The 16,517-nt window shown below is 36.8% G+C and overlaps 2 protein-coding genes across 3 annotated transcripts in view; one reads left to right on the plus strand and one right to left on the minus strand.

The window, feature by feature from the left end:
• Window positions 1–16,517, plus strand: part of LOC116166878 (lachesin-like) — a 153,412-nt gene that overhangs the window by 69,055 nt on the left and 67,840 nt on the right. The window lies entirely within an intron of this gene.
• On the minus strand, window positions 15,549–16,200 carry LOC116166881. Its single transcript, XM_031482071.1, has 4 exons — window positions 16,069–16,200; window positions 15,864–16,017; window positions 15,733–15,804; window positions 15,549–15,684 (listed from the first exon to the last, which is right to left on the minus strand). The coding sequence occupies exons 1-4, from the start codon at window positions 16,145–16,147 to the stop codon at window positions 15,663–15,665; spliced, it is 327 nt and encodes a 108-aa protein (XP_031337931.1). The 5' UTR covers window positions 16,148–16,200; the 3' UTR covers window positions 15,549–15,662.

The raw sequence follows: 16,517 nt of genomic DNA on the forward strand, positions 1-16,517 counted from the left end.
ACATCGTTCCTCTCCCTTTTCTCAATCCCATTTTTGTTTCCTCTAACATCCTTTTCTTCTCTATTTCTCTTGCTAACCCCATCGCATAAGTATTAGGCTTCCAGGAGTGGACGTCGGTCACAAAACAGTTGATTCGGGTCTAAAATCGTATAGTTTAATTTGAAAAAAAAAGGATTGTAATATTCTTTCCTTCCCTTCTTCTGGTAGTCCTCCTCCTCCTACTATAATGCTGGGGTTATCGAATAGACACGAAAAGATTGTTCGACTAGACCGCACAATCAAAATTTTTGAGATTTAATTGATTTTTGGAGTCGGTACCTATTTCCATGAAATTTAAGTGTTCTTACTATTCCAGAATATGTTACACCATGGTGTGCATCCAAGAATTCATCAATTCTCTTGCAATTTGTTCTCGGTTACATGATTTTTTAACATAAAATGCTCCACTAATGAAAGATCGGCGATAAAGAGCGAAGGCGGATATGACGCAATCTTTCCGGGAAATATGACGTGTGTTGTCTAACAACATTCTAGAATACTCCAGGCGTTCGAAAGCGTTAAGGTACTTTCGAGAAAGAGGGGAGTTTGATGTATAAGCCCATCGAATTGCGTTTCAGTTCAGTTCCAATTTCAACGCCGAAGTAATTTTTCTGTTTTTGTAAATCTCTTTCCTTTTGTTCTTCCGGTAGTCCTCCTTTCCATATCTTGTTTATTAGTTTCATCAGCTTCTCCTTGATACTATTTGTGCCGAAAATTCATGCTTCATTTCGTTTTTTATCCCTCCCTGCCGGTTTGCCTTTCTTCGGTCTCATTAATTTCTGCTTAAATTCTTCTCTTGATATCTCGTCTCCGTTCACCTCCTCATTACATCTTACTCTATCACACCCTTTTTCTCCCGATTTCCTTGTAGTACCTTCATAAAGTGCTGCCTCCTAGTCTTTTGTTTGTATTTTATTTCTCTCCCACTTATTATCATCTTTTTTTCCGTGTATTTTCTTTTGTACTTTTTTATGTTCTCTCCTATATCTCTCCCTTTTTTCTCCATCATTGTTCTGTATCTGTTCCTCTCTTCTGTACACTCGCTGTCCCATAACTCCTTTCTTTTATATTTCGCTTCCCCTTCTTTTATTTGTTTCCATCATTCATAATTTTCCACTCCTTTGTGTTTTTTATTATTCCTAGTTTTTTTCTATAAGGGAGATTGCGCTAATATATGTGTGTAGGTATATTGAATTTGTTAATTGTTTGTTTACCGTTTTTACATTCATGATAGCCTTTATTTTTGTATGAATATTGTTTTTCCTGCCTGAATAAAGGGCTATTCTGTCACGCTTTGCGTAAGTAAAATAGGTGCCGCTGTAGCGAAGATGGCGAACCCCATTTTGCATACCGAATTGGCATACAAGAGGGCGTAAAAAACATCGGAAATAGGTAAACAAATGTAAACAAACAATAAACTAAACGATTTGAATTGAAAAACTTTTAGTATTTTACTGTGCGCGGCACCCATTTTGCATATTTAAGCCTGATCTGTTCCGTCCGTCCATCTGTGACCGCGATTACAGAAAAACTACCACCAGTTTTTCAATTCTGTTATCGCCAATCAATGTATGGCAATTGACTTCAATCGCACGACTCCAAAGTGCAAAGGTGAAGGTCAAAAATGTTTGACTGACACTCTATAACAATAGGGGTGTCATACGAAAAAATTTCTAGTAGACATTCCGAATGTTCCTTTCTTTAACCTCTACTCCCTAACAATTAAGATCAAATGCAAAAACGTCAGGTCCGATACATGAAACACCTCCCAGAAATTTCATGATCTTAGATGAGTCTCCTACATACCAAGTATAAGCATGTTGCATTATTAACGAGTTCTTAGAGAGTTCATAATTGTATGATGTCTGTCCGTCTATTCGCCTGACCGTTAGCACGATATCTCGAAAACGAATGGACCTATTACGATGAAATTTTGCAAATGAATTCTTTATCAAATTTATAGATGTGAATTGGCAATGGAGTCCAAAAACTTTTGAAACCTCCATTACTTATGAACCGAATTGCATGAAATTCAAAAAGAACCTAGCTTTTGCCATATACACAATGGCTCATTTTCTATATTTGTTCACACACAAATATCCTCGTCGATTCAAGTTCAACCATACTCACATCTCACTCCGACAACAGTGCAAACTGATCTTGCATCTCATGCATTGATGAATTCGCACGAATTAACGCCCTATATAAAATATATTGAACGACGAGAACATTGTGAGAGCAAAATTCAAATGTGAATATACGAGGTGTGTCCGCAAAATGTTCACATTTTTGTACATGTTTTTTTTTTCAATTTGCATAGGCCACGTGAAACTCAACCATCGGAAGGGTAGGGTAGGGTTGGCACGCGACAAGCGACTTGTGACGGTGCGGTGTATTGGCATGATGGAGAATCAAATTGTTGGCAATCTCTGGTCAAACTCGGCGGACACGAACTTTCAAGGGGTGGAGCACTTCTGAGTTTTTTCCGACAGTTTGGGCGGTAGATACAAACTCCCTGTGCACTAATCCTTTAGCGTTGAAAAAACCAATGAGTAACCTTACGCGCGACTTGGTCTGGCAAGCTGTCTTCGGCCTTGGAGACTAATTGCCGTGCCACTCCGCTGAAAAATCCACATCTCCGCAGCAAGTTGGACACAGAACTGGATTCAATAATGCTGCATTTTGATATTCCTACGTTTTCTAAGATTCAAGTACGACTCGCTAAAGTCTCGATTTTCTCACTCCAACGTTTGGGATTCAGCTGCCGCTGGTTTTCCCGCTTCACTGACTAACCCCTGATCTGCGCGCTCTCTCCTGTCCAAGGAAAATCAATCTCGATTATTTCCACGTATTTCGGGAAAGGCGTGTCGGCAGAAGATACTCACAAAGGGTATATCTAAGGCCAACATTTCAAATGCGGATAGATCTCGACGGGATGCATTGGTGTACCCCCAACCGATCATTTTCAATTTCTCTGAAACAGAAGGCGCACAAAACCTGGGCATTTGCGCACAAATCAGCACAAAATAGGCACAACACTTTGACATGGATTTCAAGTCACTACGATTGTGAGGGGTGTTGCGTTAAATTGCCACGCCCTTTAAAAATTGTGAATTATTCCGAAAGGAAAGGTGCACAAAATCTGAGTATTGGTGCAGCACAAATGATGGTGTTCTAGTATTAAGTTGGGCACCTAACGGAAAATTCTGATTTTCTCGTAAACGAGAGGCGCGCAAATTAACACAAAGATGTAACAATCCAACCTTATCCAACCGCAGACTGCTTCGGTTAAAGGCTGGTGGTATGTAAAAAGGCAAGGGAGTGTAAACGCTCCACGGCTCGAAGATGGGGAGTGTATTAAAAGAATTATATCAGAATTTGCTCGGCGCTAATGAGATGAAAAAGGACATATGTGTGAACCTTCAAGCTTCACCAAAGTGGCCCAGTTTAAACAATTGCGGCTTATTTAAAGAAACTGAGTGCGCGATTTTGTGTAATGAAAGCCACATTTTAGGTGGCAGCAGCAAAAGGTACAGTTCTAAAATTGTTTTACGTACCAAAACTAATAAAGGAACTGTAACCAGGCGGTAAATGGGACGTTATCTTGCCACGAATAGGAAAAAGTGAAACAAAAATCCCAAACGGTGGCGTCCTTATATTTATGCAACTTTCAGGACAGAATTTATGTAGAAATCTGGTAGAATTGTAGGAAATGGCTTTCAATGACATTTGAATGACCACGCTACGTGTAATGTTCAAAATGCTATCGAAATTTTAAAGTCCTTTCGGTTCGTGTTTATATTTGTTTATTATTTCTCCCTCCCATTTACACCGTACCCAGTCGCCACAATATCGAGTGGCCTCAATGAACGTTGTAATTTTAGGAACGGTATATTTCCGCACTATGTCAGTACACCTTGTTAATGACAAAAAATAAATGATATTTTCCAGACTAGCTTGCGTTTGACATTACATTACGGATTAAACGCGTCGGAAACTAAATCTGTGCGCAGTTATTAAAGCACAATCGATTATTGCACAGCACAATTTCGCTGAAAATGTTAAGTGATCCCAAAGGAGAGCGTTCAATCTTAACCCTTACGCTTAAACAGCAAATGAAGTGCTTAACAGCACAGTTCTGGTCTGAGTAAGTGCGGTACTTTTAAACATGGTATTTACACCTGCGGAGTGATTTTGAGAATTAGTACGCGCCAAATTTCACTGTGTCCACGCTTCACTTTACTGTTTTCTTACCAAAACTTGCGTCATTTAATTGTGACAAAGTTTTTCTGTGGACATATTTCATAGGGTGCGCGAAAATTAAAATAAAAAACTCAGTCCCTAAAAGTTAATTTTTTGTAGGTATTTCCATAGATATACGGATTGAACGTGCTATATACCAATATGGTATTTTTAAACTAGATTGCCTTTATACCAAAATACAAACAGATACTGATTTAATCCAGCGGAAAATGGGTCGGACCAATACAAGTTTAATAATCTCTTAGTCATAGCACGCCATCAATAATAATCGTTACTATGAAAATTTAGTTTAGTAATTTATGTTGTACACGGCATCTTTGCGATTTAAACATTCGTTTGATTAAAAATTATTTACTATATGAACAGTTTTTGAGATTTTCGCTGAACAATAATAGACCTACACAATTAATTAGAAAAATAAAAGAATCCGCACACTATACAGGCTTAGCGATACCCTCTGTTCGTTGGAAACATTTTGTAAAAAGTGCAGCATAGAGACTCTTAAGAGCTTCGTTTAAAACTTTTATTGATATTCCTAATACTTAGGAAGATTTCGAACTTCCCCGTCCCGACGTCCAACGATATACTTAGTTTACGAAATTTATATAGGTACCTCATATTTATTTTGCCCCTCCGCCATACTTCAGCTAAAATTTTATCATACAACGGTTTTAGCGGAAAGTAAAAATCATCATTTACTGTATTAATTGAAGCAAAGAGAGAATTAATTAATGGTTCACGTTCTAAAGCTAATCGGGTTAAAGTTAACTTGTTAATTATAAGTTATGAGTAGATATTTCAACCGAATAAGAACATTTTGCTCAGGAAAATTATCCCGAAAAAATTACGGGATATAACCAAATGCGTAGTCCTTTTAGGAGGAAATTTCACCTTGCATTCGTCCGTCAAATTAGAAATACGGGCTGCCGACAAAAAATTTTTATAACAAAATTGGAAATAATAAAGATTGATAGGTTAGAGCGGTTCGTGCATGTAAAAATCTTTCATTATAATCAATTGCTAAAGAAATATGGCACCCTGATTCGGACCTTTTCACTGTCTCCCACTGGGAAAAGGGAAGAAAGCAGGTTTGTCGTTTTTATTGATTCTAGAGGGTATTTCTACGCCTTGTATTGTACCTATTTGGGGAGATAAAAATAGTTAGAAAAGTTGGGAGTTGTGATTAAATCTACTGCTATTATTATATTCAGATTGTGATTCTTGTCGATTGTTAAAGACGTATTGAATTGCGATATAGAAACACGTCCTAAATTGCCAGCAGCGCTCTAATAGGTTTTTTATGTACAGAAATTTGTGTATAGCAAAAGTGCGTACTTTCATCCCTCAATCCAGCTTCGAACTCCTACGTTGAAACAGCACTAATATCCTTTTGCAATTATTTCTTGTTATTTAAGAAGATAGAAAGAAAATTCCATTTTGTAGAAAGTACTTAAATTGGCAACATATGGAAAACCTTTTTATTATTATTTTTACGAAAAAAGATTATTCTGTAAAAAAGTCCCGCTTGTTCCAAAACTCTAATGCACCATTTAGTTTTTCGTCAGGTTTTCGAATAAATTGAAAAAACATCAAAGTCATAATTGCATGTGACAATTTGAACCCCATCGAAGCTCTGTATGTCAATTAGTTACCGAATTAGGGCACCTTAAGGGATTGATTCTGTCCTAGCAGATCAGCATAGCTTGTAAAACAAATTTTTGAATCGGCATTAGTTTTTACTTTATTCGAGGTGCCAGGTGCGTACATACAATAGTTATTTACCTAACAAGTTCGGTAAGTTAATTTTCCCGCATGAGCACTTTGTTTGCAGCACGACCGTAGGGAGTGCTGCATTTAGTGCGAATGCGGGAAAATTCTTTCCGAAAGAGTTAGGTACAATATTTTTTGTAACGAGATCAAAATTAATAAAGTTTTGTAAATTAAATCATGAGTTGGTAACACAATCATATGTTTGGTTGGTAACATAATTTTGTAACTACCCACTTTTAATAATGCACTGGTCACATTTAAAACTTCCATATCTTTGGTTAATACATATTTTGCCTTTGCAATGAGTGCTACTGGTCACGCCATTGCATGGTTTGCACTGAATATCTTGAGTTGCGTAAATACACTCGTTACATTTAAAATCCTTGGAAGCTTTGTGTGTGTTAATATGTGCTTTCTTAAACTGCATATGCGAATAGTTGCAGAATATCACTTCACACAACAATAAATTTTACTTTTTCTTGAGTTCCAATTCTGAAAAATAATTTGATTGCGTTATAAGTTCTTGCGGTAATTAATCGCACTAAATACCCTCAACCAACGGTTTAATTGATTTTACAGCAGATGACAGTTAACCATGACACGTTCGTTGACTTCAATAAGTACGAAGAACGCGCATATTCTTTCCAGCGGAAACTAAAAAACACCGCGATGCGGGAAAGTCGTTTTCCCGTGCATCGAGGATGCTTGGAAACATTATCTTTCCATTCAATGAGTACAAAAAATTTCATGCAATTCGGTTCATAACTAACGGAGATGTGAAAAAATCGAATTACGCATGCGCAACACAAATTTGTTGAGTAGGCATTAGTTTTACTTTTATTCGATATAATATACATTTCATTTAAATACCTTAACAAATAAAAAAATTAGGATTGCGGAAATACCAAAGGTTGGGTTGCACATGCGCAATTTTTTTTATTCATCTGCATAGTACCTGACGTTTAAGGAATAATTTACTAACACAGAAAACGAACATTATACGTTCTTTGTAACAAGAATTATAAAAGAAACCCTTTTTTGAAGATATGGGCTGTCACTGTCACCGTTAGTCTACAGAGCCGAAAAACAATAGCGACCTTTCTTATATTCTGAAGAACATGTGTATCAATTTTCAAAGCTATCGGACGTTTCTGCACAAAGTTATCGTGCACACGGATAGACAGACGGACAGACAGGCGGACTGACAGACGAACAGACAGACAGCAATACAATATTATAAACGATCTCGAGGATCGTTAATAAACGATATCTACAATTAGAATATCTGCCTGCTTTGCAAAAAAATGACATATTCAAAAAGGACAGAGAAGAATCTATGGTTGTAAGTCTATTGCTAACTTCACAAGAAGAATTTGATCCCAATGCTGCTATTTCTATTGTGCTAATTTTCTGCACTCGCCTGAGAACTAAGTCTATCTGCAACCAAACAAAATATTTTTTTCCAAATGAATCACACCACCAAAAACGGCGACCTGTGTGGCGCAGTCGCGTGGAAACTCGACTGTGACACTAGAGGTCTCTGGTTCGAATCCGGGGGCGGGCATAGATATTTGTAAATATATATTGGGTTAGAAAATTCCCTCAAAATATCCGGAAATGGTGAATAATGCCTTAAAAAATGATTCGCTAAAAGCCCCCTTTAATTGCATTCAAGGTAATAGCTTGCCAGAATTTGCTCTGCTTTCCGTCTGTCCTAAAAACCCCTAAAGACGCAGACGTATAAGGGTAGAAAAGCGCCCGAGTAGTCAAGTATCGCCAATGTCATTTCTCCTGTTTTTGATCTGCCTTTCTGGATTCGTTCCATAGCGTTTTAGCCTTTTTCCGAGATTTTTGAGTTTTAGAGAAGGCTACGAAAAACACTTCCAGGCATTGAGGAAGCCCTATAACGGCTTAGATATTGTAATTGTACATGGGGGAGCTATCAATATCGATTGTAAAACATACCCAATCCTTGCCAATTGAATTAATCTCGGAATTAATCTTGGCAGTGCCATGCAATTTCTGCGACTTTTTAGATCATTTAAATGACCAAAAATTTAATAGTGACGGGCTCTACAGGTAACTAAAATAATAAATAATAAGCATACACATTTACAAAATCGATATTTACAATTAGAATGTCACTTTGTTTTAAAAAAATGATTTTGCATATTCAAAAAGAACTCTCATGTGTTGAGAAATAGATCCTTTTAAATGACATAATTTTTTCCGTACGGTAGATATTACATTTGCCATACTTTTGGGATAACTATTTTGAATTCCGAAGCAACTCCTTTTTTGAAAAGTTTGATGAAGATTTGCAAATCTTGCGACCAAATCCGTTTTCGAGTTTCGCTAACGCGAATTTTTCGTGTACTAGTAATAAGGATGCGAAATTATGCACGAATTGGTGCGAAATGCGTGGGTGAGGATTATACTGGTTCAAGTGCGAATTTTCTCGGTATGAATGGTCACAGTCCTTGGGAATTTTTCTGGTACGTAATGCGAGTATGCTAATTGTCCGCGCCCGCCGTACTAAGTATTATGCAATTGGTACGTGTCCGTGTTTTTAGGTCACCCATTCTCCGATATCGTCAATCATACCAAATGTTTTTTTTCTAAATGAACAAAAAAAACCAAAAAGCCGACGTGTGTGGTGCAGTAGCCTGAAAACTCGTTTGTGATCCCTGGTTCGAATGCCGGGCTGGGCATAGTGGCTTGGGTTGGTAGGGTAGCCATGACTAAAATCTCGCCCACTTAAAAATAAACACCAAAAATAAATAAATAAAATACTGTCAAAAAAAGTTGACGTTTTTCAGCACAACGATAGCGAATACCAAATTAGCTTTGAAATTTCAAAAATAAAATTCCAGTTACAATGTTTGGTCGATGAACACGTATGGTCAGAAATTTGCTTGAATATACTGTGTCCATTAGGGTGGATTATTTAAGTTTTCAGTTCACCGAGTGTATCTAGCCTTATAAAATACCTAAAAAAGTCTGGAAATGATCTAGAGTGCTCTAGAAAAAGACTCAATGCATTCAAGGTAAACTATAGCTTTCCAAAATGTTCTAGATTTTCCAGAGCTGTATCTAAAGCTCTGCGTCTGGCCTAAAAAGTACTAAAGACGCAGATACCGCCCTTGAAATTGCCTATAAGGGCAAAGAAGAATTAGAGTAGTCGAGTACACCAACGTCATTTGTCCTTTTCTTTATCTGCGTTAGAAAAACACAGCTTAAAGGGTTGCCACTAAAACTATCGAGTCTTGCATTTCCAAAGTTGGGCGAGTCTAAGGAAAATTATTTAAAAAGATCCGGCAAGGGTCTAGGTCTCTATGGTAGGGAAACCCTTGCAAGTGCTTTCCAGGGCTTTCAACGATTTTCCAGGATATGTAGTCGAGTTTTCTCCGAGCTTTGTATCGATGGTCCTTCTTGGAGCTTTTAATAAAATTTCTACATTCGTTCCATAGCGTTTTAGCCTCCTCCAGAGCTTTTTGAAAGGATCGTATGTCTGTAGGGTTTTGGGAAGGCTCCGGAAAACACTAATTCGAGGCCTTTAACGAAAAATTGCAGATTTTCGAACAAGAATTCTTCCTGTCTTCCTGAGATGTCTAGGGCGCGTAATACGTGGGGGGGGGGGGTGAATTTTTTTTGGCGTGAATTGTCACATTTCGTGCGAATTTTTCGAGTAGGGTCAGTGTGTTAATGTTACGTCACCCATTCTCCGATATCTGCAATCAAACCAAGCATTTTTTCCAAATGAACCAAAAATACGTCGAAAAAATTGAGGTTTTCCAGAAAGATGATAGAGAATCCCAAATTAGCTTTGAAATTTCAAAAATTAAATTTGGGTTGATCGATTAAGTAGGGTCACAAATTTGCTTGACTAAACTGTGCCCATTAGGCTGGAGTATTTAAGTTTTCAAAAACTAAGGGCTTCGCAATTTTTATGATACAATATTACATTTTTGTATTATTGTAAGCACTTACATTTGCGTCAGATACAAAGATATAAATAATCGATCAATGGTTTAACTCAGTTTTTCCGTTATCTATGAATTTACAGGTTACTTCCCATAGTTTTCACTCGTTTACTGAAGCTCAGAGTATTATTTAGAGTAAAAGTTGTAGTAGGTCAAGTGGCATCTTCAATCATGTTGTCATATAATCGAAAAACAAGCTTAATTTCAGTACAAGAAAATAACCTACTTCTGACACGAGGGTTGTAAAAGTAATTTTATCATGGCAAGGGCCAGTCCTCCGCCCTCCTTATAAATTTAACTGCCAGTTAAGTTTAGTAGAAGCAATTCATCAAGAGCGATCTGATAGAACTTTCCTAAGCCAGTACAAGTAAAAAAAGTTATTTGCTTGTCCATCACTTTATTACGGTCATTGAATTTTGCAAGTATCATTAGGTAAGTACTTGAAGTTCTGTATGTTGCACCTGAGTTTCTTAAGACTACAATCTAATTACCACGGAACGGTTATTGCGTTGTTTGCTTTAATCGGACTTGTCCCTTTATACTTGATTAATAAGACCGCTATTACTACAAATACGCTGCAGCGTTTTTGTTTACGCTCAGCAAAGAAAATATTTCATTGTGGAGTGAGTGGATCTAAGTGTTGCAATCCCGCGCCAATAGCGAATTTTTTAAGAAACATTGTTTTATTCAGACGTAGTTAAATTGAAGTGATTGAAACAAACAAACGAGCAGTATACCATTCCTAAAGGCTCTTTTCTATTCGATTTAAATTTCAATCTAGTGAACATTCTCAGAAGTAAACTCCACTTTTATATATAAATACGTTTTGCCCTAGCTTTTATCCCAAAAAAAAGCATTGCAAAACAGTAAACATTTTTAAGATCTACTTACAAAAAAAATGGCATTACGGGGCTTTTACTGGAAATCGCGAATACGTGGTCGTCACATAATTGGCAATTATAAACTTTCGCGAAAATAGAAATAATCAAGGCAGGTACTGGGTCGACATAGAAAAAAAGGGAAGTGAAGATGTGAACAACTGAAATTTTTAAGTACGAAAAAGTAGTAATGATCTTGATTTGTCATTCCACCAATCATTGGCTTCGACGCGTCATTGGCACATAGCATCTAATTAGCAAATATATACATATACATAAAATAAAAGATAAACAAATACATGCAAGTAATAATAATACAGGAATACAACAATAATTAATAAATGAGTTTGAATATCGATGATAAATTTTTACTAACAGTCAACCATTAACTTTATAAGACACGAGCTTCAAAACTTTCAGGGAACAAACCTTGATCGATTCAATAAGTGCACGTACATCAAGTTTTTGACAGTAATATGTATCCAGATCATTCTCAAACACTATGAATAATAAACTTGTAAACAAATATAGCTCCTGGGTATGTCTATAGCATGTGCAAAACCAAATTTTGAACTTGGTGTTAATTTTGCTTTTATTTAAAGTGTATATGTATGAAATTTCATTTAAATGCTTTCATAAATAAGAAAGTTTGCAATCCCGTTTGTTGTTGATCGATTAGGCTCAACTTTTTGAATTACGTTTTATATGGCTAACGCTATACGCACATTAAATTTCATACAATTCGGTTCATAACTCACAGAGATGTCAAAAGGGCCTTCTTTATTTTTCGGTTTACATTACCAATTCACGAACTCCGATCTACAAATTTGATAAAGAATCCACCTGCAAAATTTCATCGTATTCGGTCCATTCGTTTATGAGTTATCGTGCTAACGGACGGACGGACGGACGGATGGACGGAAAGACACCGCAACATTATAAATTCTCTAGGACCTGGTTAATAAGCAGGTGATGTGGTCGACGCTATCAAATTCTTTGGAAAAGTCCGTATAGATTGTGTCAATGTGTTCGCGTGCATCAATAACAGGTGCAACAATTTCCAAAAAAGAAGCTAAGTTGGATACAGTTTATAAATCCATGTTGCATTGTTGAAATTTTTGGGGCTAAGTTCATAAGTACATAACACATAATTGTTGGGCAATATTAGTTTTCCGATACAATAATCACACGATCATTTACATAACTGATTCGTTAATGTTTTTCACTTTCGGGGCACCTTTGAGTAGGTGCACAACTACGACACAGAGGGTTGCCATTTTGGGTATGCAAAATTTTGTACGTTTCTAATAAATCGAGTTGGTAGAGCACCCTCCTTTTTATATCCGTGGTTCATGAACAGTTCAAGGGAAAAGTGTAGCACATTTTTCAAACGAATGAGGGTACCGTCAATTGCATCCAGTATGGAGTTATCACTAATAAAAATAAATTCATTTTCAGTGATGAACTTTACCGTCCTGATGGAGGAATAAGAATTTCGGAAAGTTTGACAATTTACCAAAGGGTGTTAGTCTGCGTTGCAACTCCCACACGACTATTTCTGAACTGAATCATCAATTTCCTTCTGTATATTCAGGATATTCAACTTACATTCTTACCAATCACTCGAAAGCGCCTTAGTAGGTACAATGGCACATAGCCCGGTCAATCTACTACCGAAATCGCCAAATAGAAATAAATAAATGTTCTTTGGATCTTCCTCTTGAACATCTCCAAAATCCGCATATGTAGGGGGTGCGCAACATGCCGCCATTTTCAATTTTAGGTCCCTTTTTTCGGTTTTTCCTCAAGTCTCTAAAGCTGTCAACTTTTCCATAACCACAAACCACATATTTACAAAATGAAAGCTCATTAAATTTTTTACAAAAAAAATACAAATTCAAGAAGTCTAGTTTCTCTACCATGACGTCAATAAACACGTTCCGACTTGCATGATTTCAGCACTCGCAGCCGGGAGGTGTCGTTAGCACTGGAACCCTGGACCCTGCCACACCTGACGCTATATTGAACACGATATTTTGCTTATGCAAGACAGGTTTGGGACAAAGGTGTGGCTGTCAAAGACTTATTGTAGGAAATTTATTACGACGATAAAATTTTTTACAATTTGCGATCAAAAGTATCTCTGTCTCCAATAGGTCCCGAGATATAGCCTTTCAAATATTAAATATTTTTTCGAAATATAGACATTAATTGTCCACTAATTGAAATATCGGCATCTGTACTGATTCTGGGGCTTCATTTCTGAAATGTAGGTACTCAGTTGTAAAAAATATATTTACCTTTCATTTATGCATAGAGCTATATAACAAAGATGAGAAAGATCTAAAAATTTGAATTTTCCAAACTTTAGTGCCTTATGATTTACGAAAGAGAAGAAAAGGTATAAAATAAAGCAAAGAACGGTTTTATTTATGTTTAATTCGTAAAAACCAAATCATATACGTAACTAGCTTTTGCCCGTGACCACGTACATGCATAAATATTACCCTCTGTCTGAATTCAGTTTTGGCCGCCTCCGTGGGAAATTCTGGAAGTGTTTTAGATTAGAAGTACACCTTAACATCTTCAAAGAAACTTAAATATTAAACGCCAAGTCTCTATCTCCCGCAGTTTCTGCTGTAAAACGAAAAATCGCGTTTTTTCGCGTTTCCGTGTCCCGTTTTCGAGGGAATTTCGGGAAATGCTTTCGGAGTCTCTATCTTCCGCAACTTCGACAGTAAAACGTAAAATCCCATTTTTTTCCGTTCCCGTACGAATTTCGGGAAATCCTCATAGTGGTCGCCTACGATCCCCAAGGAACTTACATGCCAAATTTTACTTTTCTGCGCGTGGCTGGGCGTTGTATGTCAATAACGGAAGAGTGTTATATACAGAGTGTAGCATCTAAGTCCCTCGGATCATAATTCCTTTACCATACAGATATACCGAAACAAGTTTTAAAGCAAAATTGTACGCAATTACCGTCGCCATGTTTCTAAAACATTTTTGGTAACTAGGGGCGTTCTGTATTCCAGTGGCGTATCAAACTTGCGTTTTTTTTTAAATGGAACAACACCATATATGTTATTTCAGATTTAGAAAGCACTTATTTTTTTATGGAACATGTTGTACCCTTAATTTTAACGATTTGCTTTGACAATTTTTTTTAGAAGGTTTTGAATTGAGGCCTTGGCTAAGACCTCTTCCACTACCACATAATTTTTATTAAGTACTTTTTTTAAAATTCTAAATAGCGCCCCCTCCCCCAAAAAAAACATTTCATTAGAAAACGTGGGTTCAAGTTCAGAAAAGAACGTTTTTCTACTTGCAATGTAGCGTTCCATTTACAAAGACGTTAGTTTGATACGCCCCCGGAATATAGCACGCCCTTGGTCAAAAGTATTTCAGAAACATGGCGACGGTAATTGCTTTAAGACTCTTTTAGATGTTTTTTTTTATAAAGGAATTATTATCCGAGGGTATATTATGTATTTAACACAGCTATTTACATCAAAAGCAGCGGATGCTGCAGAACGATGCCCACTAGAGAACGTTCCGGCATCTCGCTCCCATACAAGCGCTGTACAGAGCAGAACCCTTGAGCCCAGCTTTTTAATGCACTTTCACTTTAAAAAAATAAAAAGTGCACTGTTGCGCTCTTAATGTCTGTCTGTCTGTCTGTATCACAAAGGCTCCGGAAGTACACCACTTACAGACTTGGTAATGGTGTCATATTCGATCAGAAATTAAAAATTATTGCTTGCCATCATGGTTAGAGAGACCAGCTCTAGAATGGAAGTAGTGTAGGTGCCCCCATGGTGGCCATTGCCTTCTGCTTGTTTGTCATAGTTGCAGGTGTGGGGTTGAAACCTACAGATACCAAGTCTTAGTACGATGCAGGTTTCGACATCTTACCTATCCATGAGGGTGCCAAGTTGGGACGAGAGAAAGCATTGCTGAGTGAAGCCTAGGGGTCCACAAGAACACCGCTCTGAGAAAGTGTCTGCTTATCGCTTCAAAAGCGAATCGTGCCATTGCGATAGCATTATGACATGCTCTGTGATAATTGACTGGAACTCTTGGAGCATGAAATCATTTTGAAGGCGTTACGGAAATCGGTCTTCAATGCCGTTGCTGCGCTCCAAATTTTTTTTCAAATTCCGTTATTTTTCTTATCCTACATACATGTCCAAAATTTGAACAAAATCCGTTACCTAGGAAAATTACCAACGTACGTACGTACATACATTACATACAGACGGACAAAATGTTATTCTTTAAAAGTTGCTTATAGTGATCTAAAAACTCGACATTTGAGGAAATTGTAACACAAAACGGTGATCGCAAAGGTCACCTAGCTCGAGCTACGGAGTTAAAAATCGGATGTTCTTTTTTTTCCAATGTTTGCCAACTTTTTTTTTATTTCCACGGTGCAGATATTGCAAAAACTGCGCGGTTTTAGCAATGTGAATTTGTTTAATTCATTTTTGGTATATTTATAACACAAACGAAAGTACATTAATCAGTTATTTTGAATAACTTCTGTATATCACATTTATTGATTATACCAAATTACACTTTAAGTACAATTACAACTTACAATAGATAAAAAATACTCATACAAAGAATATGAAAACAAAAGAAACTACATTGTGTAATACACTGTGTTTGCTATGCCCAACTACAAACTATCCAAAAAAAGTGAGTTCTCCATCAATAGATTTCGACTTTATTCCATATTTTTGTTGTCTCTAAAATTAAGAGTTAGACTCAAGATATATAAAGCTAAAAAAATGTACCTTATGAGGTCTCGAAGAGGCACGACGAGGACATCACGCCCTTCTTCCATATTTTCTATTTGGACGTGGACGCTGAAATAAAAGATTCTGTGTAAATCAAAGGGTTAAAACTAATTGACAGTAATTTATACTTATTGTTGGTATCCACATAATAAATTTTCTGGTAAGGCAATGTTAATCCCAAAATGGCAAAAATGCAGAGCGTGGTTATCAAAATAAAGGGTACTGCAAAGATAAGTAATGCACCGTTGAATGCAAATGGTGGAGAGTCAGCGGGCTTCACACCTACACAAAAAAAGGTATATTAAGCGTAACGAAATTAAAAACAATATCTACCTGTAGGTCGTATATAATCCCTTACGATATGTCCCGCACAAATGGTAACGCCATGGAAGAGAATGGCCAAAAAGAACATTTTTATGCTTGATGAGAAGGAAATTAAGGGTAATATAGATCAATTATCGAGTTTACTTGCTATAAATGCAGACACTGTTCACGTGTGCAATGGGGCGGGTACCAATCATAAACAAAAAATACGCTTCTTCTTTTCTTTCTCATTGATATGATTGAAAACGAAAGGTAAGGAAATAGTTTCAAAGTCCTGGCTTGCGCTAACGCAGTTATCTATTGCAGACTTCCGATTGATTAGATAAGTATTGATAATTTCTTTTACGTTTCTCATATTCGCATTTTTCGAATAGTATTCTAATAAATCCAGAAAATGAAAAATTCAAGATTCAGAATTTTGTACATGCTCTATTTTGCATAAAATTAGGGTGTAATTT

Source organism: Photinus pyralis, unplaced genomic scaffold (assembly GCF_008802855.1).
Source record: "Photinus pyralis isolate 1611_PpyrPB1 unplaced genomic scaffold, Ppyr1.3 Ppyr1.4_LG3b, whole genome shotgun sequence".
NCBI lineage: Eukaryota > Metazoa > Arthropoda > Insecta > Coleoptera > Lampyridae > Photinus > Photinus pyralis.